This window comes from Cygnus atratus, chromosome 1 (genome assembly GCF_013377495.2).
Source record: "Cygnus atratus isolate AKBS03 ecotype Queensland, Australia chromosome 1, CAtr_DNAZoo_HiC_assembly, whole genome shotgun sequence".
NCBI lineage: Eukaryota > Metazoa > Chordata > Aves > Anseriformes > Anatidae > Cygnus > Cygnus atratus.
Window position 1 is genome coordinate 106,425,852 of NC_066362.1, and position 21,589 is coordinate 106,447,440.

The 21,589-nt window shown below is 39.7% G+C and overlaps 1 protein-coding gene across 1 annotated transcript in view; it reads left to right on the plus strand.

The window, feature by feature from the left end:
* The first annotated feature begins 1,000 nt into the window (after positions 1–1,000).
* Positions 1,001–21,589, plus strand: part of NCAM2 (neural cell adhesion molecule 2) — a 286,892-nt gene continuing 266,303 nt past the window's right edge. The window contains exon 1 of the mRNA XM_035545772.2: positions 1,001–1,138. Coding sequence (XP_035401665.1) covers positions 1,087–1,138 — 52 coding nt within the window. The 5' untranslated portion in view covers positions 1,001–1,086. The remainder of the gene's footprint in view (positions 1,139–21,589) is intronic.

A 21,589-nucleotide genomic window follows, 5' to 3' on the forward strand; every position in this document is an offset into this window, starting at 1 on the left:
ATCCACTTCTATCTCCCTGTATGTATCATACAGGTGGTAAGGTGGCAAATTTGTAGAAGCTGCTCTGGAGACCATAACTTAATTAATGCAAGAAAAAAAAAATTACCTCTTCAAAGTCAAGCTGGGTGACAATTCACCTCTTTACTTATGAGTAGGATTTTCTTTTTGTTTTTTACAAAGTAAGATTATAGGTAAGACAGCACTGAAGCACTGAGAAGGCAGGCAATTTATTTTTTACTGGTTTTATTTCGCACACAGTCGTAAATAGCAGAGGTGTTTTTTTTTTTTTTTTTTTTTTTTTTTTTTTCCGTGCTACTAACAGAAGTCAACGCAGGTGAATTCCCGGACAGTTAGACGCAGAGGTGCGAGGCCGCGAGCCGTCAGATGCACCCGCCGCAGGGGCAGGGGCAGGGGCAGGAACCGCGGCCATGTCGTGCCCCCGCGCCCCCCGCCCGGCCGCTCCCTCACACGGCAGCCTCGCGCCCGCCGCCCCCTAACTAAAGGTGGGCGGCAGCCGTTGGCGGGCGGCCGTTGGGGGCAGCCGTTAGGGGGACACAGCAGGGATGCGGCGGGGGCTACCGGAGCCGCGCCAGCCCCTCGGTGCGCCACACTCGCGCTCAGCTCTTCCTTCCCGGGGGATTCGGGCTTCCCGCCGGGCTCCGCAGCCGAGTCGCCGCCTCTCCCTTCAGGCTGCCTCCCCTCGGGCGCGGGAGCAGCCTCCGCGGGGATGCTGCACGGGACTCGCCTCGTCCCCCGGGGTGGGAGAGGAGGAGGGGAGAGAGGCAGCCTCCGAGCCCGCGGCGGAAGAATCGCGCTGAGGCTCGTCAGCATTTCACCCGTGCGTGTGAGGCGGAGGGATCCGCGCGGACCGCCGTGTGCCCGCCCCCTGCGCGGCGGCCGCCGGCTCCCCGATATAGTGCGGCGCGGCGAGGCGACCCCAGTCACTTGGCGAGCGGCGCGGTGCGGGGCTGCGCGGCGCGGCACGGCCGGCCGGGAGGGCTGGGCGGGAGGGAGAGAGCAGCGGCGGGGCTGGCCTGGGCTGAGCACCTCTAACTTGGAACTGTCCGCCGGCGTGAGCTCTTGAACATGAGCTTCCTGCCTCTCTACCTGCTCGGATTACTCCTCAGTAGCGGGCAAGGTAGGAGTGGGGTTGCTGCTTTTTATTTTTTTTTTCTTTCTGAATTATTCGTACCTATGCCGTGTCCTCGCTCCGTCACTCAGGTTAGCGTAACTGAGAAGGAAACGGAGAAAAATCGAAGCGTTGCGTCCTGCTGGAACCGGATTAGAAGGGACCTCAAACTTGCCTAATTTGCCCCCTTCCCCTTTTATAACAGCCCTCGGGGAGAGGAGGCGTTCGTGAGGAAAGGGAGAAAAAAAGCTGGAAGGTGCTCGGTGCACTTAGCTGCTTCGCACGGGGTTTTGCCTTTTTTTGTGGCGATAAATGTGGGAGGGTATAAAAAAAAAAATTAAGAGACTGTCGAGGATCGCGCTGCCTGTCGGAGGGGAAGGCAGCGTGGGCGCCGCGCAGGGGACCGCCGAGAAATGTCGCCGCGGAGCCCGCGAGGCACCTGCCGCGGGCTCTCCCCGTCAGGGCTTCCCCTGACGGCTGCGGGCAGGCGGACCCCGACCGCACCGCACCGCCTGGGTTCGCCCCGGGGGCGGCGGCGAGGCGCTGCGGCCGCGTACGGGGGCGCGCACGCAGGCAGCGGCTTGGGCCCCGCGGGGGGCAGGTGCGCGGGGCGGGGGCGCCTGGCACCGGGGCTTGGGGGGGGGGACGGGGGTGGCCACGGCGAGTTTTGGCCGTGGGGGCCGTGCCCACCGCCCGAGGGCACCGCATCGCTCGTCACCTGTTTTTAAGGAGGTTTCAGGGGGAAATAGCGGTGGTACCGATGGAAAACGCGCCCCGCGCGAACGGGGAACATCCATCCCTCGGGCCGGCCTTGCAGCAGGGGGCGGCAGAGCTCCACGGCCGCGCCGGCTGCTGCCCCGCGCTGGGGACGGGGCCTCGCCCGGCGGCGGGCCGGGGGCGCCCGGCCGGGCTGGAGTGAGCCGGGCTGGGCAGGGGGCGGGGGCCGGGGTCCCGCCCCGGTACCTGCCGGCGCCTTGCGGGGGGCGGCTGCGGGCTCTGCCGCGCCGGGTGATGGGCGGGGGGCGCCCAGCCGTAAGGTGTGGGGACTGCGGCTCCCAGCGCCCCCGCCTTCCAGGAGCTCTTCTCCAAACCTCCTGCCGCGCAGACATTTTGTCTGGGCGAGAAGTAGCGAGGAACCACCAGATGCTCACAATTCGCGGAGAGAGACTTCTCTGCTTTCGCCACCTCGGGACGAGCTCTGGAGGTCTCCCGATTAGTGATTCAGAAGCGGTGCGGAGGCTTTCCAGCATCGCTGGGGTGGCGAAGGAGGAGGAGAAGGGAAAAGCATCCTTCGGTCTTACCATTGACCCACCTGGGTGTAATGGTTGTGGAGACACGGTCCGTCGTTCCTCTCACGGAGGAGCGGCAGAAAGCTACTTTGTGGAGTGTGGTTACTGCAGCGTAGAAAGATTACATAGTTTCAGTATCTGACCATCGCAAACGTCAGGGGGTGAATAATGGAATGAAATCCTACATGCCATTACGCTGAGTTTTAAAAACGATAGCAGGGTAGATAGGGGAGGGAGATGGAAAGAGGAGGATGAAAGCTCAATAAATCTAATATTGACAGTAAGTTATTAGTGTTAACTCAATGGAGAAAAGTCTTTTTATAAAAAAGTGAATTGTTTTAAGGTGGGAAGAGTAAGATTTTTGGAGTGGTTGTGGAAAATAGCCTCAATCCACAATAGGGGATAGCAAATGAGTGGGAGAAACATCTGCATATGAAAAATATTGCCATTTAGGTTGCTAGGGGAGAGGAAGATTCTACAGGTTTTTTTTATTTGAAAATAAGCATTGACTTGGTGAGGGGCTTATTTTGTATTTTTTTTGACACCTCCTCTTAGTAATCTTGAGATATCTTGAAATGATGCAAGTAATCTGGGAGGCTATTCCAGAAACTCCGGGGACTTACCCTGTTGATAGATGATAATTATGATTTTATTTAATGTTAAAGTAGAGATAGTGTGTACAGTTGAGGAAAAACCCAGTAACGGGATTTGGATCATTTGCTTCCTAAATACTGAAAATTTTAGGATGAAGATTTGCATTTCTGAGCATATAGCTGCAGCAGATTTCATGAAGAATGACTGAAGCTTTTTCATTGCAAAATGCTGTTGTCTAAGACTGGGGCAAGGAAACTGATGCTTTGTGCTGTTTCAGAAAATCAGAGCAGTTTGAAAGCACGTAGCTGACAGCAACCCCCCCCAGCTCACTTAAGAGCTTACGAATGCCATAATTATCTAACGAGACCAAATATTTCCTCCCCTTGTTTCATCACAAGGGAGGGATTTAACTGGCCATGTCGTTGTGCTAAAACAAAAAGATGTTTCCTTAACCTTTCAAAACTACCCAAACTGAAAGACCCCAAAATTAATTAGGTTTGGTTTAACAAATAAGTAGGCGATAAAGAAAAAGCTCCTCTCTGTAACTCTGCCTTTTAGCATGTATAGTGATATAGTGATTAGCATGTATAGTGATATAGTCTACTCAGAAGAGTAGACTTCATTGGTTTTTAACAGTGTCTGGGGACACTGACTTAGAGTGAATGAAATGGACACCTTCCCAGATCACTAAATCCTATTTCTTCTATCACTCTGCATAATATACAGTTCTTTGGGTTAGCAAATTTCTGTTAAGCTGCAATAGAAAATGTTTCGCTTGCAGGATCTAATCCATTTTGTATTAATGCAGAAGATTTGTATGAGTGAGTACTTATTCAATCATTGTGCTTGAAGTTTCTTCTCTTTGCTGCTTTGATAGCAAGTTCACTTTTGGTTTTGATGCAGAGTTTCTCTGTACAAGTGCTTTTAAGGTACTGTTTGTTAATAAGGAATGTTCCCTAAAACAGTTGCTAGCAGGTGCATCTTATTTGCCGCAGTGTAGTGATTTCCTAGAGTCTTGCTTCTTTCTGCTTTTTGTGTACAGAATACATGAAATTTGGAATTTTTGAAGTCAATCACAGTTTGTCCAATGGATTAAGTGCAACTAATGTTTTACTCTAATTGTAAACTGAAATCTGAAATGTTTATGACTTCAGGTAGCTATTATTTTCTGCTACCAGTTGATTTATACAACTGCAATAAGATGAAAATAAATCAGTCTGCCTTCACTCCTTTTCACTCTTAAAAAAAAAAAAAAAAGGTGTTAAAGGAATGTTTGGTTTGCTGTGTAACTCCTTTTCAAGTGATGACAAAAATCAAAATATCTGCCTGAAAATAAACTGGGATGTTCAGCAGATTGTGTCAAGAATGGATTGGTAAGAAATATATGGGGTTTTGTTCCATGTAATTCTATACAAAATGCTTTATTTAGAGATATTTTTATTGTTTGCAGTGGCTTTAAATCATGAAATGTATGAAATATAAAGCTGTAGAGCTAAAGCTTTGAAATTTTTTGTAAGACGTTGAACAGTATCATTTTGACTATCTTTCTCCTGCAAAGTGGTTTGTGTATTTATTTAGGTAATTATTTTCATCTGTGGGAATGTTACTGTGGTGGTATGACCAACTTATGTATTATTTGCCTTTCACAGCCTTTTAAAAATAAATTTGAGAACAAATACTGTATTTATTTGCCCTTTCATTGACCTTTTTATTTGAGGCACTTTTCCCAGATGATTGATGTTTGCCTACTGATTTTCTTCCAATTTATTCCAGTAATCCCCCAGTTACATTCAGCATGTGCCATCTGATTCCAGCATAATCAAGTTAATGACATTTTGGGAAACACATGTTCTAACTATGTAGTCATTTGTGGCTATGAGTTCAAAATCCATTACTGAAAGACTAGGACTGGCTTCTCTAGATAGACAATATGGATTTATACTTTTATTTATATTTTAAATAGTTTGTGAAGTAACATGCCAGATGTTTTGCTCTTTCTCCCTTTAAGAGCATACCTTAGCTTCATAAAGTAAGGGCAGTATGCTTGAAGCATATCACAAGGTTTTACATGTCACAGACCATTTGAAATTGATTTTTCACGGCTCTTGAAATTTGGAAGTAGAAGAGAACTGGGAGAGAGCTTATGGATAACCTACCTGATAGCTTCAAATTTGAAGGCCCATTTAGGTGCAATATGCTAGATCTAGGCATATTGGTATGTAGCAAATCGTATTATTACTCTTTGTTTTAAAATGATCAATTAATCATGACCTTATTCTGACCTAATAATGTCCTGTTCCCTGTCTTTTTTTTCCCTCCTTAGTGTATTTAGTGCTTTCTAGGGTAGCTAATTGGCTGAAATCACTCAGTTTTTGATATCTATCTCTTTTAAAGCTCAAAATAATTTTCCTTGGTAAGTAGAGCATTCAAAGTACTTCTTGCTGTTACCTCAATCTGAGGATGTCCAGCTTCAGGGACATAATTCTGCAGTCTTTCACAAAATCTTTTCACTGTGTTTTAGCTCAGTTTCACTTAATACTGTGATTGTATGTATTTAGATATTTTTAGAGGATGTCAAGACAATGAAGAGTTAAGTTAGCAAGGTTCTTCAGGCTTCCTATGCCATGCTATAACAGCTTGAATGAGGTCTTCAAAAACAAAGGTACCAAGCTTCTTTTATTTATTATAGTTAGATTTTTATAGTATTTGATATCATTTGACTGGCTTCATTAATTGGAGAAGGCATTTGCCGTGTTGTAGCTGAGATCAGAATCAAACTTTTAATTTCTTGAATGAATAAGTTAGAGGAATGAAAAAAAAATGAAGTCACTTTTCCTGGCTATAGCTATTTGTGGTGACAGCTTATGATACTAAAATCTTCTTGTAGTGGAACAGGAACACGTTTTAAAACCTACTTAAAGATTATGTAGAAAGGAAACAACAAAGAATATTACAATATGACAATATATTACATATATATTATATATATACTAATATATTAAAATATTACAATATAACAACTATATATATTATATATAACAATTATATTACATACACAAGCCTACTTTTTAGAAAACCTTGTCTAACAAGAACCCCACATCTGGTTTAAATGACTTGCACTTGAGTAACTCCATGGGAGCGCTGTTGGTTGCACTAATGCAGAAGCTGCTGTGCTGAGCAGGAGTCAGTTGGCTGCAGTGGGTTTTTGATTAGGCTGTGCAGTGTGTGAAAGCATCTCTTGAAGTGGCAGGAGGTGACTAGCTTTCACTTACGAAAAAGCATGATGTGGAATGACACTTTCCATTTATGGTGCTGTTATTATTTAGGAAATTTCCATTTTCCTAACAGAATTCATCTCTATGCATCAAAACTTGGATCATTAATGACATGCCACAGTAGTAGTGGCTATAACTCAGGTCATTCAACAAGTAAGATCTACTATGGAATGAGATATTTATAAGGCAGTTATTAAATATGAAGATGACTATAGACATTGTGGCCAAACTCTACTGATCCTAGTTAGAGGATAATTTTCACTGCCTGAAGATTCTTGTTTGCATGAGAACCAAACTGGGCCAGTTCTTTAAAAGTAATTATTTTACTGTCTCATGTAAGTTAATTGGGGAAGGAGTTAGATAACAAAGTGTATCAATTAAAAATTCATTACATGGTTTCTACCTATATAATAGCTCTACTATCATTTAAAACAGAAACTTGTAAAATGTTTTATGTTCTACATTCTTTTTTGGAACAGAAATAAGCAGGTGTTTGATTTCACCTGTTTTTTTAATGTAGTAGCATTGCAAGCAGGATGATTGAGTCTTTTAAAAACGTTTGAACAAATAATTTCAGTAAGCCTGGACAGCTGTTAACCACAGCTGTTTACCACAATGTAAGTATGATGTGATCTGAAACGGCCAATTCATGGATGGAAAATGTCCAGAAACTTGCAAAGCTCCATTAAATATTATGGGGATTTAGTCAGCTTCTCTGTTCCTCCCTATCGTGACTGTAATAAATTTCCTCTCATCCAAGTCCTGTGTGTGTTCCTTCAAGAACAAGTTTTCCATAAAAAGCATAAAACATCAACACTTTTACTTAAGATGTAGTGACTTTTCCAGAAAGAACGTGGGGGAGAGGGGAAAAGTGGCTCTTCTATTCGCACAGTCTATATTTTTCTTCTTATCTAAATCTGTTTTGTGCCTCTTGAAGGGTACACTGTTTTTTTATTTAGTATTCTGATTGAGTAGAATTGCTATGCAGCAGACAGAGGTGGTTGAGTAACTTCACATATCAGAAATATTCAAAGTAAAATGTAATATACCTGTAGCATATGAATAATATATATTATGTCATGAAGGAAAATTCTCTTCTCAAAATGACTTCTCTAGTTAGCTAATATTAAGCAGAATATTTATGTTGCAATTGTAGCTTAAGAAACAATACAAATTGTTGGATTGGCTATAAGCTGAAATTCATACCTGGAATTTGTGTATGTAACTCATACAAGGAGTTGCTATCCTCATCACTTTGTCCAAGTGGTGCCGTTTGGAACATAATCTCAATTCAGTTTGAAAACAAAACCATTGCCATCAATTTTCTTGCTACTATCATGTGGTGCACAATATCCAGTAGAGCTGCAAGCAATTGCAAACCCATTAACTTCACAGACCATTGTACCACAGCTGAACTTGGCTTGTTAGAAGTCAGGTCTATAATTAAAATAACAGATTTAAAAAGAGGCTTAATGCAGTGTATGGAGATCCTTGTAGTATGTGTTGCAGGTGGATGTGAGCAGGTAGGGAGAGGTAATTCTGTATCTTATTATGAACAGTTTTCTGTACTGATCATGTACAATGAATTTTTCTTTCCGACAGGAAAGATGCGATTAGAACTGCAATGTTATTATGTCAATACTGTGTCATTATGTTAATTGGTCAAAGCAAAATAAGCTAAATACCCAGTGACTCGGGGAGAGGGTAGAAAAGAAGGTGTGTGTATTAAACATAGTGAAGACCAGTTAACAGGAGTAATGCAATACAGCATTTTTTTTTAAAGTTACTAAATAACTCAAACTAATGTGCCTGCTGGATTAGAACGAAGGTTCATGTACTCCAGTGACCTCCTGGTCTGACAGGGACTAAAGACTGTAAGACAATGCATGAAGAAACAGTAAGTGCAGAGCAAGAATGATGTCGTACTTCTGTCAGTGCACCCTACAGCATGCAGGGATATGTTGGGTAACATCTATGTGATCTTCCTTAATAATCTTGACAGATCCCTGCTATGTGAATTTGTTCTTAAAGCTGGTGATACTTTGATCTATTTGGTGCACTGTGTCAATGACTGAGGAAAATGCAGAAAGCAGCCTGAAAAGTCGTGTTGCAGTGTTTCAAGTAATGTAAGGAATACGGTAATGTAAGGAATACAAATAATTCCTTACCTATCTTTTCTGTGATGTCATGTGCTCCGCATCTCTTCTGTGAGGGGATCAGAGCTACATGTTATATTCATGGACTTTCCAAAGGTTTAAATACACTTTGTTTTGTTTGCTGTTTCTTTCCTACTTTTTTTCAGTATTTTATGTGTTTTCCTAGCCTTTTGGTAATGGTTATCTTACTTGACGTTAAAGTCTATTAAATAAGTACTTGAATTTTAAGCTGATCTCCATCAGGCTGATGGTAAGCAGCCTCTTTGCTTATAAGTGGAGTTTTTGGTATTTTTTTTGTTCTCTTTCCTGTAATCAGTGTTGCAAGATCTGCCTCACACACGGGGTGGGGGCTGAAGCTTTTGAGTAGTTAACATACCAAAATGAATGCTGAGAGATTTGATTACGAAGAAGGTGGCTCCAGGGATGAATACACAGAGTGCTGAGGTAGTTTAAAGGCAATCATGATATCTGAGTAAATGGACATAAACAGGTTACAAAAATCTTCAGTACAAAATACAACTTCTGGTCAAAAAAAGCAGTGACTCTGGAGCATTCCAAGAGTAAGAAGGAAGAAACATGATTATTCTTAAGATGGTTATTTATGAAAGTATTACATTTAGTGGGTCTCCAGAATGTCCCAGGAGATCCCTTCAAATGACTTGCTTCAAAGGCATTCTTCATGTAAATGTTCTTAAGACATAGGGGAAAATCATTCTCCAACTGCTGAATGGTACTTTCTGGAAAATATTTCAGCATTTCTCATCTGTTAGTAGGTGTTCGTAGCAGATACTATTTCTGAATGCAGTAAGAATTACCAGAGTTTTGTCCTTGGTACCTCTTGCAAATTCTGCTGGTGTCAATAGATGTTGTCTGTAAGTTTTAAAAATAAATGAATAATAATAAATTAGCTGTTCCTGGTAAAACTTCAAAAATTCAGATGCTTGGTTGTCAAAAACATTTTCTCTGTTTTCATCACTTACATCCCTTCGAAAGTGAATGAAAATTTTTCTTTAAAAATGTGGCCTTAAATTAGTTATTTGTGTATATGAGAAAAATAGAGAACCACAGAGATGAAAATGTGGAACACTGGAACACTGGTTTATGCTAATCGCCTAAATGATTTTGTCAGACATCCATATTTCACAATAGGTTTGCTTTTATTGGTTTGTGTTTTTGCTTTTTGTTCCTGAATTCTAATTCTGTAAATCTAATCTGGGATCTGAAATTCAGGATGAATTATACCTAACTGGGCATTGCCATCAGTAATAATTTGTGAATTTTATAAATAATGCAATAATTCATGTGCTCCAGTGCTTTCTGTGTTTGTAGAATAATATTCTAACTTTAGATTTATGAGAACTAAATGCAGACTTCTTCCAATAAACAGTGTCTGTAGTGTAATACAAATGCTACATTTATCTTTAGCCTTTACAGCTTATTTTAAGAAAATTCTGTTATGTGAGATGAGTTCTGCTGACAGAACTATTAAACCCCTGCAGTCATGGAACTCCCACTGGAGTCAATGGGAGACTTGTGCACCCAGAGTGCTGTTACGGGGCTTGTACTGATTGCAGCTTTCAGGGCCTGATTGGAGCTTTCAGGAGTTGTATAACTCCCATGTGAGTATGTGGCATTTCTGATTTAGTGAAGAATAGAAAATCAAGCTCTAACTTTATGTATGTCTATGTAGTGGGCATGTTTATAAAGTAGCACTGACAAAGCATAGCAGTAATCCAGCAACACAGAAGTCAGAACCAAGGTGATGTTCTGACATGACAGGTTCCATTCAAGATAGATAAAAATATCCTTTTTTGCCTCGTGCACTGTGTTTTGTTAATAAAGCCAAAGACTTACTGTAAGCTGCTGATTTCATGTTCTCCCTCTGGGAGTGTATGAGAACGTTGAGCTTTGTGCAGTTAATCATTGTGTGTCACTAGGTTCTTGCTGCCCTGGTTATAGCTGTATTGGGGAGTTTACCATTCAATATTAAAAAAAATTGTTTTTGTTTGAGACATTTGATTTACTTGTTTGTTTTGGTCTGTGGCTTTGTGACACCAGTCAGACCTGCTCCTTGGATGTTCAGTATTCAGATCATGGCTGTAGGTCTGTAAGCATTCTGTCTGAATGATCAGATGTTAAATGGATTTGTGCCAGTTTATGGCAGTTACAGACATTGGGTTCAACAGCTTTTAGCATTTAGTCGAAATAATCCTCCCCAGTACCTTCACGTTACATTGCTGTGAATGGCTGTGGATTATAAGGCCTGCATAAATGGAATTGATGTTGCTGGTTTTGAGAACTTGTAGATGATGTTTTGCTGTACAGTTCTCCTAAAGCCATTGTAGACTTATTCTAAGTTTTAACATTCTCAGAAGTAAAATTACAGATACTCATTTAATGTGATGGTTGTGGTAGGTTTTATTTCTGAGTCCATGATAGTGCTGAAAGAACATTAAATTGCGATTTGCTTACTTACTGATAACGTCAAAATTCTTTTCTAACATCATATTCACTATTTCTGTCACATGCAAACAAGTCAAAAGATTCCTGTTTGTGTTCTGAGACCTTGGGAATCACCAGTTTCATTTTGTGCATGTAACCTTTTAGGTGCTGTGTTCTGATAGCATATATATATATGCTTTTTTAAACTCCCTAGGTACATGATCAAACACTTGATTTTATGTATGGAAGAGCAGATCTGGCTGAGGAAGATATTGCTTCCTATAAAAAATCTTGATGAAAAGAAATACTTTCCTATGAGTAGTAAACCTTTTATTTTTATCTACTCTGAACTAATTTTTAAATAAATAAAACCAAGAAATGCTCCTTTACAAGAGAAAAGTCCTTGCGCTCTTGGATAGGTGAGTTCTGATAACAGTTTTTCTGTGACTGTTTTAAACCAGAAAAAACACCTGTAGCCATTGAATAAACTGAGAATATAGAAGTATAATACATTTTCATATAAATATTATTGTAAGAGCTATTCTAAGGAAATCTTTGTGTACTTGTGGTTAGTAAATATTAATGCTGCTTTAATGCACCTTAAATGTGTTTGTGACTGTTTTCTAGACTATTGAGATCATCAAATTCAGTCCTGAAAGGTTTCTAGGTACTCTCCATTTATAACCACGTCAATGAATGTTAGCCCTGCAGAAAACCTTTTGTGTTGTTCATTACCACACTAAACCTATTACATGTGAACTGCAGGTATTAAAGTAGTAACATCTGTATTTGTGAACCTATAAAGCAATCAATTTGTGTGGTGATGTTCTATTTTTACTTAGGAAAACGGTGTAATGAATCTTGTAAATAAGTTCATGGACATTTTATTAAAACACTGATTCCTCTAATCAGGGAAAAAGAGGGAAACTCTGGTAGCAGGAAGGAGGTAAAACCAAATACTTAATATGTTTTCCTCAAAGGAAAGATGTTCTCATTTTTTTTAATTGTTTTGTTCCCCCCTTGGGGGGGGTGTGTGTGTCCAAAAATATTAATAAAAAAAAGTTCTGTTTTCATAGTGTAGGTGTATTTTAATGTATCTTACCAAGTTTCACATAATGGCTCTGAAAGATTTTATTCTTAAGACTGGAAGACAAACTTAGAGGCAATGCAGGCATTTTCATAACTGTTCATTAGATTCATAAAAATATAGAATAGCTATGTTTTCATATTTTAATTTGAACTGTAGCCACATGCAGATAGACATGAATGTTCTGAGTTTATTTTGCTTGAATTATCACAACTTTAAAAAGCAATATGTTAGAGTTTAGATACCTTGTTTTCTAAAATTCAGTTCTAAAAATAGCTGCAGATCTGTGACAAAATTACTAAAACAGCAAAAATAAGAGTAGTAGCCTTTCTAAGCATTTTTTTAGGAAGAATGCATAGTGAAGCAAAAGCTATTTTTCATGATAAACATTTTTGTACAAACCAAACATTTTTGTTAGTCTAAGTTTTAATTGTGCAGTATTTTTATGTAAGGCTTAATTCATGGCTACATAAAGAATATTTTTAATTTTTAGTCTTTCCATTATAAAAGTACCTTTGGAGTCCTCTTGTCCTACAAGAAGTAAAAAGGGGCATGGAAACAGTTAACTTTCTCAAAGATTCATTGAGTTCACTCAGCTCTGCCCTACTTCCATTTGGCAGGATTTCTCTCTTCTACCAGTGCTTCCTTTCAGTTGCATTGCATGGTGTAACTGCATAATCTAAGCTGCGTATTTGAGGTATGATGTAGTGGAGATAAATATTTTTGTGGTAAAAGTTCCACAAAGGTTCCAGCCTTCTTGCATTTGTTAAGGCATGTGGTCTATGGAATAATGTGGCAAAAAAAAAATAGGGGGAAGGTACTGATTCAATTGAAAAATGAAGTATGTGACCTGCTGGTAATCACAAACAACAAGTAAAACACATTTTTTGTTATAAGAGTATAGATTTCAAAGTATCTGTCTTTCTAAAAGTATGTGGTCTGTCCATTCAATGTCATATGCATAGACTTCCACACAGTGAAGTCTGTTATTGTAAATGACACAAATAGCATCTTTGTTTCTCTGGAGAGAGTAGCTAAAGGCTAAATAAAATCCAGAAAGTTTCCATTCTTATTTCTGAATAGTTTCTGCAGATCAGAGAACTCGAACCATTTTTCTTTTTTGTCTTTATAGGGTTTTCTACACAATGTGTTTTGTATAACTATATATACAGTATTATTCATGCATGCTAAAATTGCTTCTTGTACATTTGTCTTTGGAACGTGTATGCCACCAGATATCAATAATGTTGAGGAACCCTCAGCATGAAATGTGCAAAGCCTCACGACACCTCAAGTCCCACTGCTAGAAAAAGTAGGGAGTTATCAGGCATGTCTTCATGGCCTTTCCTAGGCAGATGCAAACTCACCCTGCTCATGCTCCCAGTCAACTGAGCACAAACTAGCTCCAGATAAACTAAAACTGCTGTTCTTGTGACATGGCTTGAACAAATTGTCATCATGGCTGATTAACATTTAGCACAGTGTTGTGGTAATTACAGATGCACAAATCACCATTAGGTTGCATCTGGCCAGCTCAGGGCTTGCATCTGCCTGCCAAAGTTTGTGTCAGCATGCCCACAGCAAGATTAAGGCAGAAGCTCAAGCTAAGGAAGACCTAAACCAGTAAATCTAAATGGCGCAGCATAGTCCTTATGGCACACAGTGCCCACTCTCCTCAGGAGCAGGAGAACTGGAGGAAAATGTCTGACTGAAGTAAATAGATGACATGCTTACAACAAATGAAACTATTGTTTCCAGGCTTGAGTTAAGGCCTCTCTGTATCACACTTACCCTGCTAACAGTGTTATAGGCACAACTAGCTTGGGCCACAGCAGTGCATGCATGACCTAAGTAGAGGCAACAAATTTGATTCAGGTCTCTTCAGGCTTTAGTGTGTTGCCCTAATAGGACAATCTTTTCTAATATGTGATGTTATTCCATAAATTCTAGAAAGCCAAATTAACTTTATTCTACTGATTTTTATTAGGGGCACTTACTGTGACACATTAGTGTGAGAGTACCCATGAAGGTTATATTTGTGAAGTAAAAGTCCAGTACTAGATTCAAACTGGTATAACTTAGAGGAACTGAACTACTAGTGAGAAAGGAAAACCCAGCTTTATTACATTAGTAATTCTTGAAAGGTATGTTGAGCTTAAAAGTCATTATTTTAATTATTTTTTTTATCTTCAAGCTATTTTTTTCTTCAAATAAACTCATAGATCAAATTTGGTACATTGAATACCAATTTTTAGTCAGTAGTTATCCATTTAAATAGAGAATAATTAATTAATGAAATCTGAGAGTGTTCTTGTTAGAATACTACTAGCAGGCAGGAAACCCAGGTTTTCCTATTGTGAAGCTTTGTGGCTTAATATGAAGTACTTCATTTGTGTCTCAGGAATTTCACCAGTTAATGTGGTGCAGTATGTACCCTGGATTGACTAATTCAGACACCAGAAAGAAGAGTTAATGTTGCACCTTAGCCAATAATCCTCATTTAGTATGGTGGATCTTGCTGGAGTTCTGTCATAGCCTGGGAAATGGAAATATTTCAATTTTACCCCGTGGATACATTTTTTTCCCCTTAATTTTGTTGAGATTACCTTTTTTATTGACATGAACTGAAGGAAACATGATCAAGGTCAGACCAAGTCCATTGTAAATCCAGAACTGAACCAGCTGTCCTGATTTTAGTCCAGTGCTTTAACAATCACCCTGCTTTTCTTTAATGTTAAGATACAGAGCCAACAGTGGCATGAAAATCTGAAGTGACTGTAAACTGACTTCACTGTTGTTCTTTAGGGGTGTGCACACTGATTCCAGCAGCTCTGTCTTAAATAAGTTTTATATGAGGCCAGTGTGTTTGGTGTGTGTGATGACTTGACATTCCTTGAGGATCCTAAGGAGTATCCCCAGAAATACTTATTTAAATCTGCAGATAGCAACTGGAATGCTTATTTTTAAAGGGTAATAGTGGGAAACTACATTAAAAAAAAACTAGAGATTATGTAAGATCTGTGTTTAAATATTTTTCTATATTTTCTAGTCTCTATTCTGACTCTGCATCAGAAAGTACCTATTTTTGGTAGTTTTGAAATAATAGCACTAATGATTTCTCCCTTTGAATGAAAACGAGCAACCAAATTGTCATCTTTCTGTGGCCAAACCATCTGTTTTGGCCTTCATGGCTGGCTGTGACTGTTGGACTGCTAACGCTGCAAGTGTTTGAAATTGGGCAAGAAAGATGTTGCCAGGATTGACAGGCTCAGAACCTGACCAAGCTCCCCCACCCCACCCCTCTTTCTTACAAACTCCATTTACTAAAATTGGCAGACTAGATATCTGTAGTCCTGAGTTCTGTATCTATTTTTGGAATCAAGATGGGCCTAGGTTTGTCCTCTGGAGTCTTTTTTTTTCCCTTCATATTTAAAAGTGGGATATTTGCGTAGCTGTCTTTGCAATGTGTTTGAGGGTCATATAGTACTAAATCAATTTGATCATCTGTTGACATAAAAACAGGCAATAATGTTACTTATGCAGGCATTTTGAATGAGTGTTTTACAGGGCACTGAGTGCTGTTACAGTCTAAGTGCTTTAATCTACACAGTAGAAATTGGGAGGGCTCTGAAATGCTGTTTGGAATACACTCCCTGATCTCCTAGCACAAAAGAGCGAACAGGGTAATTACAGGGCCAGAACTTGTGTGTTCCCTGTATTGTTTGCACAAGTAAGAAGTCATCAATTGCTGCAAATTGGGTTAGCTATATAAGCAGCAGCCTAATTTATTTAAAGTCAAGTCTCAGAGACCTGGAAACGAATAATGGGGGAACGAGGGGGATTGCAAGAAGAACAGAGGTACAGTGTGCAGCTGTACTTGGGGTACTTGTTAACTTCAACAGGTAGCTCATGTAATTTGTATTTAACTGAATGTATTTGGATATAGCAGAATTTGTTTTAACCACTGACAATGTGGAGAGGTTGAGATTGAAAGCTACTGCTGAAATTTTCAACCTACATCCAAGGGCTGTTGAAATGACATATTTGAAACCAATCATATTTCATAAATTCGTAAAATCAATCACCACCTCCTGCTGAGTGCACATGAATATTCATACTTCCCCAGATGACTTGCAGAAATCATGATGTGCCTTCCAAATGGATTTATGTAGTTCGCTCTCTGAAGTCAGTAACAACTTCTATTTAACTTTCCCTGTGCTTGGGTTTTCTTCAGTGTATGCTCGCTTTAAATACTGAAAGGAATGTTTTGGGAAGCTTCCTTACCTGCAGTGTGAGAGACATGGACACATGGTCCTGCAGAGGTCTGTTAGAGGTCGAAGATGGATTATGCTTCTCCTGGGTCCCACATGCTGAAAAGAAGAATGTGTTTTCTTTCTTCCCACAGGGACTACTCACATGAAGAAAAGTATAGCCTATGCTAACACAAACACGTTAAATTAGGATACTGATAGCATATGCCAGTAGAGTAACTCAGCACTGAATGGTAATGCAACTTGGTCAGAGTTGCAAGGTCATTGGCTGACAGAACCATGAGTAACACTTAAATTGGGTTCATCTTGCAAATGAAATGGCATTTTGAATCCCGAGTGTGCTTTCTTGAATATTTTTAAAAATATTTTCAGAATTCTCTATTCAGTTGGAACTTCAGTAGTTTTGAAAAAAATTCTCTGATCTCTAATTAGCGTCTCCTCCAGTGAGGGAGGTGTGTCGTATTTTTGGGAGACTTAAACTGAATGCTTGTAAGCCTGTGCATCTTTTAAATGCTTTTCACAAATTATGTGGGTGTCTTAGTAAAAAGTGTCCTTCTTGTTACTTAGATGAAAATGTTTTTTCTCATGTTTAAGCTGCTTGACAGGAACAGCTATCGTTTTATTAGAAGTTGTAATTTGTCTCATGTAGTATTTGTTTTTTCTAACCTTGATTGTTGATTTTGTACACTAAAATCTGTCATTTTGGTAAACTAGATCTTTTATTTAATCTGTAGCCTTTTATGCAGCCTTCTAAAACAGGGATCTTTTTGAGTGCAAAGTTTGTTGTCATGTTGCTAGTGTGTGTTTCTGACCAGAATGCAAAGTAGTTCTAATCCATACATTCTTTTTTTCCTGTACTGGGATAGCTGCCAAACCTATGTCAGCGATTAACTTCTGAATGTGTCAGCTGTAACAAATACAGTTCATTGTTTCTTGGCTAGTTAGCAGCTAGTTAAAAGGCAGGAACAGTTCAAATGAAAGGGAAGTACTGTACACTTTGTATTTAAAATATTCAGGGTACTAAAACGACTGAAGAGAGCGGGGGGGGGGGAAAAATAAGCTCTAGGAGGGATTTTTAGGTAGATAAAAATACTTAAATGATTGTTCAAATTAAAACATGCCAAATCACTGGATGATGAAGTTACAAAATTATGACTACTTACAGGTCACCTTCAATAAAGTGTTTAAATATTGAGTAATGTTTAAAATTATTGTTCAAGTGAAAAGCAAAACAACAAAAAATTGTCTGGGACAGTTAGAATAATATTGGTTAGAAAAAGAATATCACAAGAAAGGAAATGCCTTACCTTATTCAGGGAGCCAGAGAATATGAAAGTTATCCACGTAAAGTGCAGAATCACCATTTAGAGGGGTGAATTAAAGATACTTTTCCTCAACAGACATTTTCTAATTATTAATGTCTGGTTTTGCTTGTAGATACCTCTGCACCAAGTCACAATTTCATGTTCATGCTTTGCCTGTATTATTTTTGGTAAATTTTACTCTGCAAGTAGAAAATGAACTGTTAGCTGTAAATATTTTAAAATAAATATTATTGTGTGCGTAATTAGTTCTTTAAGGTTCATGTAGACCTTTTTCCTAGATTTATCAACTATTCCAGCAGAAATTGTAAGTCTTGCACTGCAGACTGGAATTTTAGTGTATGTAAAACTTCTTTTTCCATCATCTGATCTGAAAATTTGTATTTTTCTATATTCTGTCTCACAGAACTTAATGTGGAAATATTGGTAGTAAGTTAAAATAGGCTGTCTAACAGATGTCACTGATCTCATAAGAAAGCAGATTCTACTGTTTTATCACAGTGATGACAGATGCTAGAACTCTACAGAGATGCAGAATTATTAACTGGCTGATTTGACCCCTGTCATTTTGAAGTTACAGTAAGTGAAAGGCTTGAATGTGCTATTAGGCATAGCAAAGATAGAGGATGTGGTGCAATGAAATGTCAAACCAACAGGAGGTGAAAATTTGTACTGTTTTATAAAAACAAAAACCACTGGAAAATACACATCTGTAACTTACCAAATGTGTGCTTTGAGTTAGAAGAGGAACTTTAGCTACTGAAAGACAACTATACTGTTGGGTGAATTTTTACATGCAAGGAATTGGGAGGGCAGTGGGGGGAATTACCACTTGCTTCAGTTCTTTTTACATAAGATAAATGTTTTGTATGCTTTCTGTTTTAAGAAAGCAAAGAGAAAATAGGTGGTCTGTCTGCATAGCTAGAGAACATAGACTTTCTGTATCAATTTGTGAAATAGGATTTTACTACTTAATTCATTGATAGTGGGGCACCCTGTGCGCTAGCTGTGTTTCTACCAAATGTGTAGATTGTGGATCTGCAGACCCATTCCTTTAGGGCTTATTCCCTTCTGCACTCCCCAGCACCTTCCTCACCCACCTTCCCATTCTCCTTGCTCCCTTCTTACACTGGATTACAGTTTAATAAGGGTCTCTAGACAGTGACTTTCCCTATACATGAGTCAGAACTTTTATGTTTATAGTGCATAATTTTTCAGAACAGTAGTATCTGTAGCACAGCAGTTGTGAGTCATGAGCAGGATTTGTTTGTCCTCAACTTACTCAGCGTGTGTTGTGGAAGACGGGCATGGCACTCTTCTCTTGTGACACATTTTTTCTTCCTTCTCCCCACACCCTTTCATCTCATGGTGGAAAATCTGTGAGTCTCAGGATACAAAACAATTTGGGATGCATGCATCAAGAAATACAGTAATTCTGGACTGGCATCCAAACTATCTTCCAGTAAAGTTAATCACTTAAAGCTCAGTTCTACAGCTCAGTTTTTCTGAAATCTCAACTGCCTTCACTATTATTTTCTACCACTATTTATTGTAACTATTCCTGAGCACGCTGGTTACAGTGAAGCAATTTCTAGGGTATCCAATGCATTTTTGAATCCAGGGCTTTAGAAATTTGTTACTGCAATGATTTATAAGAAGAAAAAAAGAGCAGGGAGGAACTGAAAAGTGGGGATAATGGTAGGAAAGTTTTTCTGATAGAAGTAGAAGCCAAAATGAATGGGCAGGTAATCTACATCCCTTGGTCTTGAAATCGTAAGCCCCACAGACTGGTTTGTGTTGGAAGAGAACTTTGAGACAATTTACGTCCAACCTGTGCCTTCCACTAGACGAGGTTGCTCAAGGTCCTAGAGCTCACAAGAAGCTGGGGATTCATTGGCAAATGTTCTACCTTTGTTTAAAATGTAGAAGAAAGATGTCTGGCCAGTACAGCAGACTTGCTGCTCTGAAACACATGATTTGCAAGGCTGTATATGTATATATAATAACTGATTTTATTTACGTGGTTATATCATTGATGTCCGAGATTCCAATTAAATCAGGTTTTAATGCTGTACACAATTCTACTGGTCCATTTCACAGAATCATCTAGGTTGGAAGAGACCTCCAAGATCACCCAGTCCAACCTCTGACCTAACACTAACAAGTCCTCCACTAAACCATATCACTAAGCACTACATCTAAATGTCTTGAAAAGACCTCCAGGGATGGTGTGACAACCACTTCCCTGGGCCCCAGTACTGAGCCCTGGGGGACTCCACTAGTGACCGGCCTCCAACTGGATTTGACTTCATTCACCATGACTCTTTAGGCCTGGCTACCCAGCCAGTTTTTAACCCAATGAAGCGTACGCCAGTCCAAGCCAAGAGCAGCCAGTTTTTTGAGGAGAATGCTGTGGGAAACGGTGTCAAAAGCCTTACTGAAGTCAAGGTAGACCACATCCACAGCCTTTCCCTCATCCACTAAGCGTGTCTTTGTTGTAGAAGGAGATCAGGTTCGTCAAGCAGGACCTGCCTTTCATAAACCCATTCTGACTGGGTCTGATTGCCTGGTTGCCCTGTAAGTGCCACATGATGACACTCAAGATAATCTGCTCCATGATTTCAACAGTATATGTTCCTGCAAGATGAGAAAAAAGGCATGAGGACATGAGAGATAATTGACTTGTTTCCTTTAAAGTAGAGGGGGATACGGTTGGAGTCTCTAAAAATTCCAGAGTTTTAACTGGAAGGGAGGAGAATTGCTTTTTATTGAAGCTGAAGTATGTGCTCAGTGCAGGAACAAATGGGTATGGTCTGACTGAACAATTTTGGTCTGAAAATGTAAAGATGACATTCATCTAATAAAAACAATGAAAGTGTGGAACAGCCTTAAAAGTAACGGTTGTATAAACTAAATGACTTTAAGAACGAAAGAAATATGAGGGCCATGTTGTAATGCAGAAGCTACGGTATCAGGACAAGATCGTTTTTAGCTGCATTCTTGATTGAGTACTTTTTGGAATTGAACCCTGAAATTGCTCCTCTTTTTTATATATTAAAGAAAAAATATATTTAAATTTACAATTTAATCATGTAACAACAGATAACCATTTAAGTAACCCATACTAAATAATAACATGTTTGTTCCAGAAATTATTTTTGGAACTTTCAGATACATAAAAGCTGTTCAATGACTAACCGTGCAATGAGAATTAATTCTGTTCTCACCGAATCACAGATGTTGGAAAAGACCTCCAAGATCATCTGGTCCAACCACTCCCTAACCACCAATGTCACCCACTAAACCTTGTCCATAAGCACCACGGCCAACCTGTCCTTAAACACCCCCAGGGATGGTGTCTCAACCACCTCTCTGGGCAACTGGTCTAATGCCTAACCTTTTCATTCATGTCATAATCTCATTATGAATTATCAATGAGTAATTCCTGACTCTTTGTCAGGGAGTGTAGTGATAGGACAAGGAGTAATAATTTTAAAAGAGGATAGATTTAGATTAGACATTAGGAAGAAATACTTCGCTGTGAGGGTGGTGAGGCACTGACACAGGTTGTCCAGAGAAGCTGTGGATGCCCCATCCCTGGATGTGTTCAAGGCCAGGCTGGACGGGGCTTTGGGCAACCTGGTCTAGTGGGAGGTGTCCCTGCCCATGGCAGGGGTTTGGAACAGGATGGTCTTTAAGGTATCTTCCAACCCGAAGTTTTCTGTGGTTCTTTGAATTTAGTCCAGAATTTGAGATTAAAAATAGGTAGTGTTTCAGTAGTACTTTGAAAGTAAGGCTATAGGGTTTACTCTTACACTCTAAAAGATGCTTTGTAGATGCCTTGACTTAACAAAATAAGTAGCAGTTGATAACCGACAGAAATAATGGGACAACCGTTAGAAATATGGAAGTGCGAATTGTATATGCAGAATTTTCTATAGATGACCAAACCATTCAGGGATGCTTAAAAACCCACCTGATAAAGCCTTGCAAGTTTCATCAAACTGAAAAAATAAAATCAAAT